The following is a 17956-nucleotide window of genomic DNA, read 5'->3' on the forward strand; positions in this document are numbered from 1 at the left end:
GGGTCTTAGAAGAAGCCAAGTATTCTATAGGTCAGAAGCTGGGAGGGATAGGATGCCAGGTGTAGGGAACTGCTATTAAAAAGACAAAAATGGAAGATGGAATGTCATATGGAAGGAACATCAATGCAGCCAGTATAACTTGCTTGTAAAGTTTGTGGAGGGAAATAGCATTTAGAGAGGTCAGAAAGAGCCTTGGCAACTGTACAGAGCTTAAAGTGCCTAAGAAAAGACTTTTTATTTGATTGGGGAGGTAATAGGGAGCCATTGAAGATTATTGATCAATATGATCAGACCTGATCTTTAGGAAAATCACTTTGGTAACATTGTGGGAATGAGTTAGAGTGGGGTTGAGGAAAAAGAGAGAAGGGAGAGGTGAAGCTACAAGTAACTTATGGAAAGTTGTACATTATAAAGGTGTACAAAGTCAGCTCTCATCATTATACCATATAGGAGCCTACAATGGATCAGGGGAAGAAAGCTAGAGAAGAAGGAAGGAGACAACAGGAGGGAGAGAGAGATTTCCCACAATTACTTCATACATGGTTATCTCCTTGGCAGGTGGTCAAGATGATGATTGTAGTGGTCTGCACATTTGCCATCTGCTGGCTACCCTTCCACATCTTCTTTCTCCTGCCCTACATCAATCCAGACATTTACATGGAGAAGTTCATCCAACAAGTCTACTTGGCCATCATGTGGCTGGCCATGAGCTCCACTATGTACAACCCCATCATCTACTGTTGCCTCAATGACAGGTAAAGTGCTTTGATTTCCCTGTTACTCCTCCCCACTCTGCTGTCCCACTCCACGTGGATCTAATGTAAATGGAACTGAAAGAAGGAGAAAGACTTTGATTCTGAAGGAAAGTCTTCAACCCCTTATTTTCTATCATCCCCATGCCCACAGATTTCTACCATACTCACCTTTTTCCCTCTTCTTTGTCCCTCTGTCCTTCTTGCTCCTTGCCTTACTTCTCATATGTTCAGATTTCCTTTCTTTTTTCTCTTCTTTTTGTTTTTTCATTGCTTTTCTGCCTTGATTGGTGCTTTTTCTGCTACGTGTCATTGGACTTACTTTCATTGGTGGAACTAAGGATGTCAAAGGTCATCTTAAGTGTCTAAAGCAGTATGGAAGAGTACTAGACTGGGAATCAGAGACCTGTGCTATGGAACCTGGAGAAGACAAGACTTCGGGGGACTTAGGGGTTCTCTTCAAACATTTCAGTTCCACTCAAAAAGCTTTTATTAATGTCAACTATATTTCAAGTAGGAAGACAAAAGCAAAACACTCTATGTTTACAGTCTACTAGAAACAGCAAGAAATGCATAGATTAGTAAATAGCAAAGATATCCCAAATAAACATTAGTTATCCTAGTGAGGAGCACTGAAACCTGGGGGAAACAGACAGTTCCTCTTGGAAGATTAAACTTAGCCATTAGGGTAGCCAGGGATTCAAAGAGGTGGAGTTAAGGAGGGAAGCAATTCAGGAATAAGGGTCAGCCCAAGGGCAGAGAGAGGACATGGAATGTCACGATGGGCAACTGCAAGCATGCCCATTTGGCTAGAATTGCTACTGCCTACAGGGGAGTGACATGAAATCACCTTGGAAGCATCAGTCAGAGCTAGGCTGTGAAGGGCTTTAAATGCCAAGCAAAGGAGTTTGTATTTTATCCTTGAGTCAACAACTACTGAAACCTCTTAAAGAGAGGAGTACCATGATTAGCTTTGTATGTTGTTGTTGTTAGGTCATTTTGTTTCAGTTGGGTCTGATTCTCCAGACCCATTTGGTGTTTTCTAGGTAGAGATACTGGAGAGATTTGTCATTTCCATCTCCAGCTTGTTTTACAGATGAAGAAACTGAGGCAAACAGTGTTAAATGACTTGCCCAGGATTACACAGCTAGTAAGTGTCTGAGGCCAGATTTGTACTCACAAACTTGAGTCTTCCTGACTTTAAGCCTGACGCTCTATCCACTGCACCATGTACCTGCCCCCATTCGAGTATTAGCCTTTGTTTAAAAGGGTAGTGATGTGCCAGAGGTATTAGACTAGCTCTGCTTGATCCTAGAGAACAGAACTAGCAATAACAGGTGGAAATGCCATGGAGGTAGATATGAGTTAGACATCAGAAAAAACTGCCCAGTATTGGAACAGTGCAAAAATAGAACAGCAACGCACCTTGTTTTATCCACCTCACAGGTTATAAAGAAAGGAATGCAATGCAATGAAAATAGGAACATTTTTTTTCCTAGGCCAGATTTGTGATTTCAACAATGCAGGTCATTTCTGAAACAGGAAATCCTTCTGTGGGTGCAGGGCAGAGACTCTTCTATGATTGGCTGCTTGAAATAATGCCTGGGGCACCAAGTTCCTAGCCCAGAGTCATACAGTCCATATGTATCCGAGCCAGGTCTTAAGGGCAGGGCCTTCTGACTTCAAGGTCAGCCTTGTTTCTCCTTTCCCACAGTATGACTCATTATTATTTTGACATTTTAGACATGCATATTTTCATCTCATTTCAGCCATAACTATTTTCTTACAGCATATGTCCCTACCCTCCTCTGCATCCTGGGTCATCTCCAGTTATCCTGATCAATATCTGCCCACTGGACCCAGTTGGCTCTGAAAGAGAAAATGAGGCTGGTGACTTTGCACAGCCTTTGCTCCCTCAAATCAAAGTCAATTGCAAGTCATGTCATTGTCTCCCCAATGTCATGGTCCTCTTCAAGAACAAAGGACAAAGCACAGCCCTACCCTACACCAAAGCAGCTATTTTCTGTTATTACTTGAATTGTGAGCCACTACATTATACTATACCCCCCTTTAGTCAAATGACCCCATGTACTAATGAGGGTCAGGAAAGGTGCAGGAACCACTAGAGATCCCTAGCTACCTAGTCTGGAAAGAATTCACTGGACTCAAGCAATCTTAAATCAAGCAGGCAAAAAAAAAGTCTGTTATTATGCTTTTGAGCGAGCAAGAGTTCTTAAGAAACACGCAATTTAAAGGAGTTAGAGATAAAGGTTATATCTTATTATTCCATAGTAAGATGTGCCAAGTATGCTAACTAGGTGCTTTGGGGTGGGATTAGGGAGTGGTTAAGGAGTAGTTAGTTCTCAAAGGAACATACACATTCAATATCTACTGGGCAGGCATTTTACCCAAAATTCATCAGGAAATAGCCCAAGGAGGGGCTACATGGAGATATGGTTTTAGGCCTGAAATATCACTAAGTCAACCAATGGTCAGGGCTAACCAGGGAAAATCAGGCTGCTCTCATCAATGTCTTGTTAGACAAGATAAATGAAAAGGGAGTATACATACATCTAAGTATAGAATACATATGATTGGTCAGTGAGTAGTAAATATTGTTATGACCCAGTACACAGCCAGTTCAGTCAGTATGCAGCTGGCTCTAAGTGATAAATTCAATAGGTCCAGTTGGCTACTGTGGCAGGAAGGGAGATAATGGCTCTTGCTGTGGCAGGCTGTTTTTGAGCTGGAGGGAGACTGCCTGAAATAGTGTTTTGAGGCTAGAGAAAAATGTGAGTTTTAAAGAGAAGTATGATTTTAGAATTGGAGTCCAAGCACAGGAACCCAAACACCCCATTAGTACCATCTCTCCATTCCTGCTTCAGTCCTTAAACATTATAGTCTTTTTTTCCACCACTAACACCACTATCACCCTAAACTCCCAAAAAAGCATATAGTTCTTCTGGGCCCAGAGAATTAAGTGGACCCATCAATCAATAAATCTATCAATAAATATTTATTTAGCACCTATTATGTGCCAGTCATTGTGCTAAGCACTGGAGATACAAACAGAGGCAAAAGCTAATCCCTGTCCTCAAGGATCTCACAATATAATGAGGGAAAGAACATGTAATAAATCTATACAAAGCAAAATATGTATATGTATATATATATACATATATATATGATAAATAGGAAATAATTAGCAGAGGAAAGGCATTAGAATTGAGGGGGGGGTTGGAAAAAGGCTTCCAATGAAAGATGAGGTTTTAGTTGGGATTTGAAGAAGCCAGGGAGGTCAGTAGGTGGAACAGAAGAGAGAGAGCATTCGAGGCATGGAGAACAGCTAGAGAAAATGCCTGAGTGCACAATTCTGGTGACCATGATGCCTATTTAGAGGTTCTGCTTTGGGGCCTGAAATTTAAATGCCATGTTGGATGTTGCAATGGATAGAACGCTTGGCCTGAGGTCAGAAAGATGAGTCTTCCTGAGTTCAAATCTGGCCTCAGACCCTGACTAGCTTTAGGAACCTATGCAAATCGTTTCACCCTTTTTGTCTCAGTTTTCCTCATCTGTAAAATGAGCTGGAGAAAGAAATGGCAAACCAGTCCATTATCTTTGCCAAGAAAACTCCAAATGGGGGTCATGAAGAATAAGGCACAACTGAAAAAGGACTGAATGAAAATAGATCCTAATCAACTTGACTTTCAAACCTACACTTTTTGTGTGAGAATCAGCTGGTAAACCAACAAATATTGAGCATCTACTTTGTGCAGACGCTGTGAAGGGAATAGGAGAGAGTGGGACATGCTGCCTAACCCTAAATAACTTCTAGCTGACAGAGAAATCAATCGCCAAGTATTTACTAAGAGCTTCCAGTAGGCAAGGCACTGTTCTAAATGCTGAGAATAGAAGCACAAAGACTGAACCAGTCCCTACTCACAAAGAACTTAACATGAAAGAGAGTATAATTGTTTAGTAGTGAATGGATTTCGAGTCAGGGGATGAGAGTTCAAATCCCAGTTCTGCTACTTACTACTGGGTGACCTTTTGTGAATTATTTCCCCATCCAGGGCCTCAGTGTCCTCACCTGTAAAAGGACTAGATTGGATGATCACTAATCTGCTTCCCAATTTGAAATTCTCTGATTATAATCTGAGGTGCATTTATCAGTAACTTTCCCAAAGTCACTCATGTAGTGAGTGACAGAGCCAAGTTTCAAACTCATATACTTTGACCCTAAGTCAGTGTTTCTTCCACTGGATGATGCTGCCTCCAAGACAGCAATAAATACAGGAAGTATGTGATAAAGTGCCAAAAAGTTAGTAGGTATACATGTCACTAGAAGTCAGCAGAAGGTAAACTTGGGATCATGTGGTAATAAATTTAGTCTGGGAAAGAGACCTTAGAGGTAATCTAAACAAAGGGTCATGAGATCATAGAATCAAAATGCCAGCCTTGGCGTGATCACTCTTTCGGCTTATTATCTGACCTCGTTACTCACCTCACTCAATATTTTTCAATTAATTCCTATTTCCTCTAATATAAAATATAAATTCCTTAACCAGGCATTCAATGATCTCCACAATCTGGCTCCCACTTTTCTTTAAAATTTCTCTTTCATATTACTTCCCTTCTTGTACTGGTTAAACTGACCTGCTAGCTCCATACACAATGATACACCAAATCCATGGCTTTGTATAAATGTTCCTCCCCCCCCCCCAATCTGAAATAAATTTCTTCCTCCCCTCTTACTGGGAGAATCCCTATTTTCCTCTAAAGAATGTCTCAGGTGGCATCTGCTACATGAGCCTTTCCTAACTCCCCCCCATCCAATTATTAGTATTATCTCCCTCTCATAATTATTCTGTATTATTATTGTATTTGCTTTTAAGGTATTGTGTATGATGCTGTAGCCCCCAATAGAATGTTAATTCTTTGAGAGCTAGGACAATTTTCTTTTTGCTTTTGCATGGAGACTAGTCTGATGTTTCTGTTATTAAGGTTGCTTCCTAAATATTTGTTTAATTGAATTGGGTTTATTTCCTTGGCAGATTTCGAATTGGCTTTAAGCACGCCTTCCGATGCTGTCCATTCATCAATGCTACCGAATATGAGGGTCTTGAAATGAAGTCCACCCGCTATCTGCAAACCCAAGGCAGTATGTATAAGGTCAACAGAATTGAGACTACTGTCTCTTCAGTTGTTGGGGCCAATGAGGATGAGCTGGAAGATGGTTCTAAGGCCAAACGCTTATCCCTGGATCTCACTTCCAATGGTTCCTCACGAAGTAATTCCAAGACCATGTCTGAAAGCTTTAGCTGCTACTCCAACACTCTCTCTTAAACCTGGACCAAATGGGGCAGCTAACCAAAAATTGCTGCCTTCCACCTTCACCCCAGGCCTTCATGAGCATATTCACCAAGGTGCACCCCTGTCACCATCTTCTTTTTTTTCCATTTTTATTTCATTTCAGACAGGTATGACATTCATGATCTGAAGAGCATCAGACATTCCCCAAGGATGGGACCTGTGGAAAGTAATGACATGAGGAAGTGAAAGGTCACTGGATCTGGGAACCTCTTTCTAGTCAGCTTCTGCCACTAATGGATTACATGAACTTAGGAAGATCATTTAATATTATGAACCTCGGTCCCCTGGTCCATTCCATAAGAGAGTTAGATGAAAACATTCTCTAACATCCCTTGCAGATATAAGATTCTATATAGAAGTTAATGAATAACACTGAAGAAAACACAGGTGGACAGGAGAAATGATAAATCACTCCTGCACGTTCATTCACAATTATCATGTGAAATTGTCCTTCCTCCAGACAACTGACTCCATGTTGCTCTTTACTCAGAGAGGTAAATGGGAAAAGGAACATTGGAGATGCCAGAAATGATGATCATAATGGAGAAAATGAAGGTCTGCAAGGAGTTCCTAATAGCCCATCAATTCAATCAGTTCAGCCAGCCTTGAATTGGCATCATCAGGTTCTTCTATGACGTCTTTTCTGGGTCACTGCCCTCAATCAGTTTCAATAGGATTGCTCCATTAGCACAATCTAACATCTGTCAGGAACCAGGAGTCAAGAGGCTAAACTTTACAGCAAACTAAGTAACCTCAGGCAGATCACTTCTCTTTGAGCCTCAGTTTCCTACTTTGTGAAATCAAAGGGTATTGAATTAGTTGGTCTATAAGAGCCTATCCAGATCTCATATCGTATTTTCTAAGTTATCAACAGCGCTCATGTTTTTGTGATTCAGTGGTCCAACCTGTTCAAAAATACTTGATGAATTGTGTTGCCTGGGACAAATCTTTTCACTTCTCTGGACTTCAGCTTCCACCCCTCTACAACAAAAGGGAGTTGGAATTAAATGACCTGTCTGATCTTTTCCAACACTGACTTTCTGTTCCATGTCCAGAACAGACACACATCTGACATTCCATATTCTATCTTCCAAGGTCCCTCTTGCTCTAACATTCCATGACTTTATGATTTAGCCAAAAATATTTGATAAACTAAATAACTTTGAACAAGTTGTTATACCACTGTGGGCCTCTGTTTCCTCCTTTGTCATTGGGAGGGAATATTTCAGGGTCCACAGCTGAACATCACTATCAACCTAATAAAGGTATGGTCAAAACAAGACTTAACAGTCCAGTTGAACATGGATAACCCAATAGGCCAGAGTACAAAGAGCAGTAGGTGCCAGGAACCAAAACCAGTGAACCTGGGGATCATTTGACAGCCTCTGAAGGAGTGCAACAAATACAGAAGTCAGTATACAGACAGCACAGTACAGCGTACAGATGACCTCTCAGTGAGGTGAGGGGTCAGTAACTTGGGAAAACTAGGAACATGGAAATAATTACCTAGGAACAAAGAAGACTGGGATGAATGCAGGCATCTTAGAGTCTGTGGGAGTTGTTGGCATTCTGGGCCCCAACCCCACTATAACCATTAACCCAATTTTTTCCATGCCTCCAGATGCCTTGGCTACATTTATTAATATGAAGAACAAAGAAATGTGGGACTGGTTGATCTCCAAGGTCCCTTCCAGTGGATGATCTGTATTCAATGGTCCCTTCTATCTCTGGCATCCTATGATTTTATAATTGTTCTGTTTAAAAAAAAATTCTCATCTGTGATGGAGTTCTCAAGAAGAGGAGAGTAATAGAGGAAAATCCAGTTACTGATAAGCAGCTTGGTTTTTCCTTCTCTGGAGAGGTGGCTCTTGCAGGAGCCACATGTAAATAAACACATCTGATGTGATTCCTGAAAAAAAGCTGTTTTACTACATTCCCCTCCCAGAGACTTGGTGGTCATCTCAAAAATGGAAACTGTCATTCATGAAACTCAATCTCTTGCTATTATTAGCCTTTAGGAAACCAAGCTTTCATCATGGACCTCCCAGCCCTACTCCTGACTCTAGCATGCAGCAGGCTCTCCCCGCACTCCCAAAGGCCTCACCATCTCTCTTTACTAGCAGCCAGGGAGAGAAAAAAACATCTGGATCCTGCTCCAACTAGTTGTGTGTTTCTTGGGGGATTAAGTTTGCATGTGAATCCATGTGGAACTTCATCACTCACTAGGACTTTCTGGGAAAGAAAAAGCATATACAAAGCAACTGGCCATGTTAGTGATGCTATCTATGCTGCTTGCCATTGAGATATATCAAATGAAGAAACTATGTTCAGAAACTCTTTGAAATTAGCTTCTTTGGCTCCAGCAATCTGCCAGCCATCTCCTAGCTTTTGTGGTGACTTTCATGATGAATATTGCTCCATCCCTTTGAGATAAGCAGTTACAAAGGAAAGACATAATGAAGCTTCTTTTCTTTTTCAGATTTTTGAGAGTTACAGATATTATGTCTCCACTATATTACCATCCATAATGCATTTAATTCCTAGGATTTAATGCTGGGGGTGTTTGCGTAAAGTAGAAGAATCCCTAACCAGGAAAGCAATATGGGGCTATGTCTTCCTAGGTACTCAGCTCACAGGTGCACATTTTATATTGGTAGTGATAAAGGGATAACACAGGTGGGCTAATACTGCCACACGTTAGTCTTAGGTCTTGTGGGGCCCCAGAGCCATTAGTAGATTTTGATATCCCTGACATGCTGATAGTATGGTATAACATAACAAAACTAAACAAACAAAAAAAACCCATGAACTAGAAATCAGAAGATCTCAGTTCAAATTCCACCCAACTCTACCATTATTACCTGTGTGACCTTGGGCAAGTCACATAACCACTCAAGACCTCAGCTTTCTCATCTGCAAAGTGAGGAGCTTGTACTAAATCTATAAGACAGCTTTTGGGTCAAAATCTGTGAGTATAGGCAGCTCTAACACATGCCTACACTGGAGATAAAAAGTAGGGGGCACAGGGCAGGGAACTGAGTGAAGAAGGAAGGGTAATAAGGACATATATTTGCACAATAGGAGTATATCATGGAAGGCTGGGACAGGAAAACAAAGATAGGGTCTTAGGGCACTGAGAAGAGAGAACAGATGAATAAAATGAATCAAATGAAAAGTGGATGAAACTTGAAAGCCCAAAACCCATTTTTAAAGGATTTGGCCAATGGCTCAAATAACAGAAACATAAGCCTTTAGTATCATCCCCTTGAAATTCTCTAACTCATTTACCCCTTAGGGGAGTGTCTGGTCAATTCCAGAGTCACTCCTTGAGAATCATATATTAAAGGATCAGCCTCCCTATCGCTACCTAACAACATAGCCAAACTGGGTCCAGCATTGTTTCATTGCCAAATATGGTAACAGAAGAAAGAACAGTCTTATCAGACTTAATAAGTCTAATTTTGGACCCTTTATTAGATGAGTCCAAAAGGAAGGGTGAAGAAAAAGAATTCAGAGTAACCATGATTTGGGGAAGTAGTCAGACTAAAGTTCAGTTTCTAGGAGGATCAGAATAACAGCCTTCAAGTGCCTCAAGCACTATCATCTGGAAAAGTAATTAGAATTGCTCTGTTTGGTCCCAAGCCAATTCCATTTTGCCAATTGTGATAATTGTAATTTTTCCATTTCCATTCTTGGGCTGCCTAGTATTCCTCATGTCCTGTAACTCCATGTTAACCATACAATAGACTCATGCTTAACCTCAGGTGAGTTCTCAATGCTGTTCAAAAATCTTTTGGTTCCTGTATGATTCAGATCAGTTCAATAATCTACTATATGAAAATTTGCATACAAATGCAAAAATAGCCAATAGTCATTTCCAATTTGGCATTTAGAGCTTACAACGTCCTATCTTGTCTCATATTATTCCTCCCATTCCATCCCAGACCATCCTCAACATATGCTTTACATTTCAATCAAACTGGAGCACTGGCTCTTCCCAGAAATCAATATGCCATCTCTTGTCTACTCACATGAGCCATTCCTTCCCATTACCTCCTCTGTGCTTTCTCCTCATCTCTACCTTTTAGAATACTCATTTTCCTTTAAGGCTCATCTTAAATGCCACTTCCTTTGTCAAGCCTATACAGATCTACCAAGCTCTTTCCACCTGTGAGTATCTACTCTTTCTCAAATATTCTTAGAGTACTTGTTCATTTCCCCAGCTCCCACAAATACCTGCCATGAATTATGCATATATGTCTACATGACATATTCCTCCCAATAGAATATAAGCTCCTTGAGGTCAGGGGCTCTTTCATTTTTGTCTTTTTATCTCTGAGCACCAAGCATGTGCTGTGTGCCGTTAGGCAACTTGTCAATGTTTATTGTCACTATTGTCTTTGTCATAGAGTCAAACACATATATGAAAAAGAACAAAGAAAGGTAAAAGGCAACCCCTGCCCTCAAGGAGCTATCATCTACTTTGGGGTTGTTCAGTTTGTTTGGAAATTTAGTGTTATATGAAATCTCAATATTCCTATCTTCAGTTTCCACCCATTGTTCCTATTTCTGACTTCTGGGGTCAAGTAGAATAAATCAAATGCTACCTCACTGTTCCATCCTTTGTGGATGGAATATGTGTACAGCTATGATCTCTCTCCACTTCCCCTTGCCAAAGTTATAACTTCTTCAAGTCAAGCATTTCAGGACCGTCAGCCAATCTTCAGATAGTGTAGTTTACAATGTCCTCACTATCCCCATCATCCTCCACAGGATGTGCACTAGCTTGTCAATGTCCTTCTTAAAATAAGGCACCTAGAACTAAACACTCTATTATATATGTCATCTGACTGGGATCAAGAATATTGGGGTTCCCTTGCTCCCACTATCATCTTCTTGTTAATACAGCTCAAAATGTCATTGGCTTTCTTTGCTGCTGTCAAACTATTGGCTCATTGAACGCTGCAGTTCACTAAAAATTCCAAATCTTTTTTTTTCAGATTTCAGATCCAGAAATGGTTTCAGAGAGGATCATAGATTCCAAGCTAGAAGTGACCTCAGAAACCACCTAAACTAACCCCCTTATTTTAAAGATGAGAAAACTGAGCCTCAAAGAGATCAAAGGACTTGTCCATGATCATACAGCTAAGTATGTACATATATACAGAGATGAGACTTGAACTCAGGTCTATCCTCTGTGCTGTGCTTTCACATACCACGTCAGTAAGTCTTAGCCAGCTTTCCCCTGGCTTACTTATCTTTAGAATAAGGAATATGGTCAGAGTGTACATATGCCAGATGACTATGACTTTACATTAAGTGGGCTTTATTCTCATTATAAAAGGTTAAAACCCTATGTCTTTCCCTGTTTCCACATACACACACCCCCCTCTTAAAGCAGCATCAGTGAGTAAAAGATTCTAAGATGTCCCAGAGCCATTTGGCTACTGCTTTTCTGTTGCTTTCAGCCTGATGCAATTCCATTTCTTTAACTCATAACATGGAAACTGTCCCATAGGGTTCTTAGCCTTTGTATAAGTTGGAGCACAAGGCTGGAAACTGCAAGGAAGTGAGACTTATTAGATGCCATTCAGGGAACAGGGCTTTTATCTAGTTTTGCTGTAGAACAGAAAACTCTGGATATGAGACCTCAAATGTATTTCTCATCAAACTGCTTTGTGTTCTTTTTTTCATTTTTCCAGTTCCACCCTTTACATTTTACTGACTCCATACAACCTTTGCTGCTCCCTACAGGCTACTTACAGAGAGAGTGGGCAGTTTTCCAAAGTACCATGTATTAGAAACAAATCTTTGAGGATTCCATCCCCCTCCACTAGAGTCTTCTGTTCTGAATTGTTATATAATGCAGATCACACATAAACAGTACCAAACAGAAATCCTGCCTACTGAGCTTAAAGCTAGGGAGATACGTGAGAAAACCTACGAGGTGCCTATGATGTATAGAAAGCACTGTGGATTTGGAATATGAAGGTGAGGGGTCAAATAACAGCTCTCACATTTTTAATTGCATAATGTGAGGGAAATCACTTAACTGCTTGGATCATCCATTGCCCCATCTGCAATTTGAGGATTTCAAATCCTAGGCTATCTCACAAGAGGATAGTGAGGCGTCAACAACACAACACAGGCAAAGCCTATAAGGCTGTGAAATTGTTAGTTATTCTTAAGTCCTGATTCTTCTACTTACTAGACTGTAGGACCTTAAAGAAAGTCTCTTAGCCTTTGGCTCCCAAATGTAAAATGAGAAGGTTGGATGAATTTAGTTTAGTACCTTCCTTCCAGCTCCAGCACTTGAGGATTCTACTATTCTAAAAAGAAAATCTAAGTACCTGAAAAATAAACCATCAACTCCCTACTTCCTTCTTCCCTCAGAAAGAAATCATTTGTGTCCCCTAGTTCCATATTCACTGCTACTCTCCCCCAATCATGAAATGAAGCAATATGGATTGTAAGGAATAAGGACCTAGGAAATTCAGAAGGCAGAAAGGTGAGCAGTGTGCTGAAAGTTACTGTTTATACCTGTAAGCATTGTTGCTGTTTGTCATTCATCCTCGAAGAGGACCATGACATCAGATAGATGATGCCATGGCATGCACATGAATTGGATTTAGGTGAGGTAGGGCTGTGCAAAGTCACCAGCCTCACTTTCTCCTCCAGAGCCATCTGGGTTCAGTGGCCAGGTACACATCAGGATGACTGGAGATGGCCTATGATGCAGTGGGAGACCTTGACCTTTTTCAGCTAAGGTCTTTCTCGGCTTTCAATTTGACTGAGGTAATGCCTATTTAGTGATTAAGGCTAGGTAAGAAATAAGGCAGAGGATGATTTCTTTCATCTAGTCAAAAAAGAAAGATTTTTCGTAATGGAAGGAAGCACCTGTAAGTGACAGAGGGTGTTGGAAGTAGCCTCAGATTAAGAGTGGGATCCAACCAAGTGAACTAGGTGTGAAATGAAATTAGATACAGTTGGATTAGCTCTAAAGGACAGGGCTAGGACTATGATTAAAAAGAACCAATTGCAGTGGCAAATTTCAACATGGAAAAATGTTCTCATTATTAGAGCTGTTCAAAAGTAGAGTAGTTTTACCTTGGAAAGAAATAGGATCATAGAGCTGGAGCTAGAAGGGACCTCAGAGGTTACTCTGTCCAACTCCTCATTTTATGTATGAGGAAAATGGAGCCTAGACAGGTGATGTGACTTGCCTAAGGTAAGTGAACAGCAGAATCAGAGTACTCTCAAATCCAGTGAAGACTGATGAGCCTGATGTGTAGAGGAGATTCCTGCCTTGCCATGCAATGAGCTAAATGACTTTAAGCCCTACGATGCAGTCATAAGCTCCTATGCCAAAAATGCATCATCATTAAAACAAAACAACCTTTAATATAACAAATTCATGAGTCAGGGTTCTGCTTATATATGTGTTAGCCAAGGTAAGATCATGGCTTGGCTGCAGGAATCAGCAAGCAGTTCATTAATACAATCTCAGTGGCTGTTGAGAGCTAGTTGATTACATGCTGTTAGAAAGTGATAAAGGCATGTGAGCCCAAGCAGATCTTTTTATCCTGTGGTTGTTATCCTTCAGCTAACTTGTTTCAAATCAGCAACTTTTTCTCCTTACTAGCTACCCAATTATAGAAGAAACCAGGATCAGTGGATCAGTGTTTTGTGTTGGGTTTGGTATGAGGAATTCCTGATGCACCGAGAACAGTTTAAACTTCATAGCCTTGAATGAATCACTTCTCCCACGATTTTTCTCTCATATTTGTCAAACTTTATCTTTGGATATCAGAATTTGCTTCTAATTAATGCTCCCGTCTCCAAACCTTCCTTCCTTCCTCTGGGAAAAAGTATCAGGGTTGTGCATTTGTTTGTTTCAGCTGAGAGTCATTTAGGGAAATAGGATAATATAAGGGCAAGGCAGGGAATGAAACATTCCCAGTTTATCAGATCACCTTGACAGTGAGCTCAGGACAAAGTAATTCAGATGGATATATATGCATATAAATGTTCACACACATACACAAATTCATATACATATGTGTGTGTGTGTGTGTGTGTATTGGGCAGTTAGGTGGTACAGTGGACAGAACACTAGACCTAGAGTCAGAAGACCTGAGTTCAAATCTGACCCCAGACACTCACTAGCTATATGTCCCTGGACAAGTCACTTAATCTTCTTTCCTCATCTGTAAAATGAATTGGAGAAGGAAATGGCAAACCACTCTAGTATCTTTGCCAAGAAAGTCCCAAATAGGGTCACAAAGAATTGGATACAACCAAAACAACTGCACAAAACATCAAAAATATGCATATGCACAAGCATACATATATGTACATGTGTTATATATGTGTGTGCATATGCCCACACATGTGTGTATATGTATGTATTGAGTATGTATGTATATATTGAATTCATGCTAACCTGGACTCACCATCCCTCTTCTTTTCAGTCTGTCTACTCTTTTCTCTGTTACCCCCCTGGCCACAGGAAACCACTGATTTGCAACTGATGTTACAATTGAATGATTCCCAACACAGGAGTACAAAACCTGAGTTCTTTAACATACCCCTAGGGGAATGGCACAGTCTCAGATCAATCACTCTTACAGATAGAAAGCCTAATGTGTCACCCTAGACTTACTCTTCCAGTAAACCGGGTGACTTGTCTGATATGGGTAGCAAGCACAGCCATATTATATTGGGCACTTTGTTAGGGACACACCACAAATGCTAACCACTCCCCACATAGCTATCTTCCCAATGGGATCACATGTCTGCAGAGAATACAGAATATCCTAGTAAAGGAAAAATCCCTAGGCTACCCACACAATTGCAACTGCGTCTTTCTCCATGAGACAAAGGTTTATGTAGGTCAGCTTCTCACTCTTCTGTTAAATTAATTCTGTCCAAAAGAGACAGGGTTGGGGCCATCCTTTGGCAATGGTTACTGCCCTTTCTTCTCTTTAAATGTTTCAGCAAAATGTCTCCTCATGCATTTGCCTGAATGGTGAAGGCAATATTCTACCATCCTGGCAAAAGCACCTGGGTAGTAGAGCATTTAGCTGTTCTTACTTGTGTGGCTTAACTAGGTTCCACTAATGTCTTAGTCTTGGATTCAGAGGATTCCTGTAGTTTAACTCAAACAAAGCACAGTCATGTCAGATTTCCTGATGGGCTTAACTGAAGTATTCCTAGGGAGAAAAAAATTTCTAAATGACCTTAAGTCATAGCTTCTCTGCGCAGTTTGTTCTAGCCCCAAGACCCTCACAAACTCAAGGGATGCAATGACCTATGCCAGGGATTTGCTCTAGGCAGATCAGGACTGCTCTTCAGGCGAGGGATCTGCTGCTAAATAGGCTTAAGTAAGGTAGGATTCTTAACCCAGCTTCTGATGACTCCTTGGTATCCATGGATATATTTCAGGGCATCCATGAACTTGAAATCAAGAAAAAAAATTACATCTTTATTTCCCACAACCATTGGTTTCCTTTAGAAACGGATGTATTTTGTACATTTAAAAATATTATTCTGAGAAGTAGTCCATACACTTCATCAGACCATCAAAGATTAAAAATAGGTTAAGAATACCCTTACTAACAGGACATTACTTGAACTTAACCAACCCCAGGATGTGTTTATCCTTCAGAGTGTTTTTTCCACTGTGGGTTCCTGTACTGGACATATTCCCAGAGCTGAAGTGATTTGTATAGGCCCCTGGAAAGTGTAATGGCTCCTGAACTGGGCATGCTTACACAATACCTAGTTTAAAATGCCAGTAATGAGAGGGAGGTCACCTATAAGCTATACCTGCTACCCCTGAGATCTCCAGTCCAAGGGATGATGGTCTCCTTATCATGAGATAGTTTAATACCACTGCCTCAGTCTTTCATAAAGTGACTAGTTCCTAGGGTGCAAATGGTCCTTGTAAAGCTGATTTCAGCCAAGATGGTGACTATAAATAGAATTGGGTTAGCTCAGCAGCCTGCCCTGTGTCATGACAGCAGAACTTGAAAACATTTGATTCTTCCCATGTATCAGACTTTGACAAAGCAGCTTCCGAGTTCTAGCAACAGTCTATAGGAGCTGTAGCCTTGGCCCAAAGGATGAGAGTGAGAAAGTGTAATTGAAGGAGTTCTGGACAAGTGGTTAGGAGATCTGGGTTTGATGCCCAACTTTGCCAGTGTGAACTTGTGAAAACTATCACCTCTCTATCACCTCTGCTTCCTCATCTGTAAAATAAGAGTGTTTGGCTGTGTTTTCTTTCAGGTCCTTTTCAGCTGTAACAACTGATGTTTGAAACTTCCATCTCAGCTAGTTTTTGTGAGAACCTTTGTAAATTCTAATCTCTTAATATGTGTTGTATGCAAAGATTTTTTTTTCCAAAGTCAAAACAGATCCTCAATGGAGAAGAACCCTGTGCTTGCCCATTAAGGAATTGCCTGGAAAAGCAAATTTGCTTGAATTGTATTGACAAGGACAAAGAAGCTTCCTGTTTCATAGTCTGAGGCTGTGAACAAGTATGATTAGGATTGCTTCCAGTCACAGCTGCGGAACACTCAAAATTTCACTGGAGCCAAATGATTAGCTCAGTCATCCTCAGAAGCTTCATTGCAGCTCAGAGCTAATCCTGAGTTCTGGAACACAATGCCAGTGGAACACAAGCTCTACAATGTGCCACCAAGAAGGAAAGCCTACAAGAAGGAACTCAGGATGGATTCTGTCTTTGCCATTTGAAAATTAGCCTGGTACACTAACAGACACTTGTACTGAAGTGGGCACATGGTGATTTTTTTTTCAGCCACAGAAGCTCACAAAGACCATGTACTAAGGCTTAGAGAGCTGTAATCTGTATCAGTAAGGGGACTACTAAGGTAAATGAAATCACAAATCTGAGACAATTGAAGTATATGTGATCCTTTTAAATATAACCCCAGTGTGATGTCCAGTTGGCTTTTATGGTATGCTTTCTCTCTCTTTTCTGGTCTTGTCAATTTCTATAAATATTGTTGGAGAACTTCCTTACCCCTGTAGTATAGCAATGTATGTGTGAAAAAAAAAGAACAGTGCTGATTCTGTTTCCTGTTAAGGCTAAACATATTTTCATAAATAAATGGATATTCCATGAGTGTGGAGTGTGTTACAACTGCTGGAGTAGCCAGTCTATCTGTAAGCTTTGAAGAGCTAGAGGATACCAGGAACCCCAAATATCCTTTCTCATTTGGTTGGAAGAATGTTTATAAATCAGCTTCCATTGGAGGTAATTCAGACTCCACAAGTCATTACCCAAAGAGGAAAAGTTGGCGTAGATGAAATATATCCTAAAAGACTTTCCCAGAACATATGCTGCAGAGAACTTACAAAAGATTGCACATAACCTGGAAAGAGACTTCATATTTTTCAGAGGTTGACCCCACCTCTCCGTCACCACTTTGTCATCTCTTAAATTGAATTTATGGCCAAGAGTGCCATAATCAGACTTTAGAATGTTGCTCCAGTCCCTACTATACCAGGGTCGGGGAGGGAGCACAAGAACGGATTTCCCAGCTCCCCTCAAGCCACCAGGTCCATTATCAGATTTTTCCCAGGCCTAACTGGCTTACTAGTCTATCTCTTTGACCTTACAGAATTTGGAGCCAGAAAATCTGAGTTTATCATGATTCTACTATAGACTTCCTAGTGACTCTGGACAAGCCATATTCCTTCCTGCTCTGGATGTTTCCTCATCTGTAAAATGACAGATGGTCTTTGAGGAACTCCCAGCCCTGAGTCTCATGAGCTCCTATAAAGTTTCCCTTGATACCCCTTTTAAT

The 17956-nt window shown here is 40.7% G+C and overlaps 1 protein-coding gene across 1 annotated transcript in view; it reads left to right on the forward strand.

The window, feature by feature from the left end:
* TACR1 (tachykinin receptor 1) overlaps positions 1-17271 on the forward strand; it is a 194664-nt gene extending 177393 nt beyond the window's left edge. The window contains exons 4-5 of the mRNA XM_072635248.1: positions 559-755; positions 5807-17271. Of these exons, the coding sequence (XP_072491349.1) occupies positions 559-755; positions 5807-6098 (489 nt within the window). The 3' untranslated portion in view covers positions 6099-17271. The remainder of the gene's footprint in view (positions 1-558; positions 756-5806) is intronic.
* Positions 17272-17956: the final 685 nt, after the last annotated feature.

Source organism: Notamacropus eugenii, chromosome 1 (assembly GCF_028372415.1).
Source record: "Notamacropus eugenii isolate mMacEug1 chromosome 1, mMacEug1.pri_v2, whole genome shotgun sequence".
Classification (NCBI taxonomy): domain Eukaryota; kingdom Metazoa; phylum Chordata; class Mammalia; order Diprotodontia; family Macropodidae; genus Notamacropus; species Notamacropus eugenii.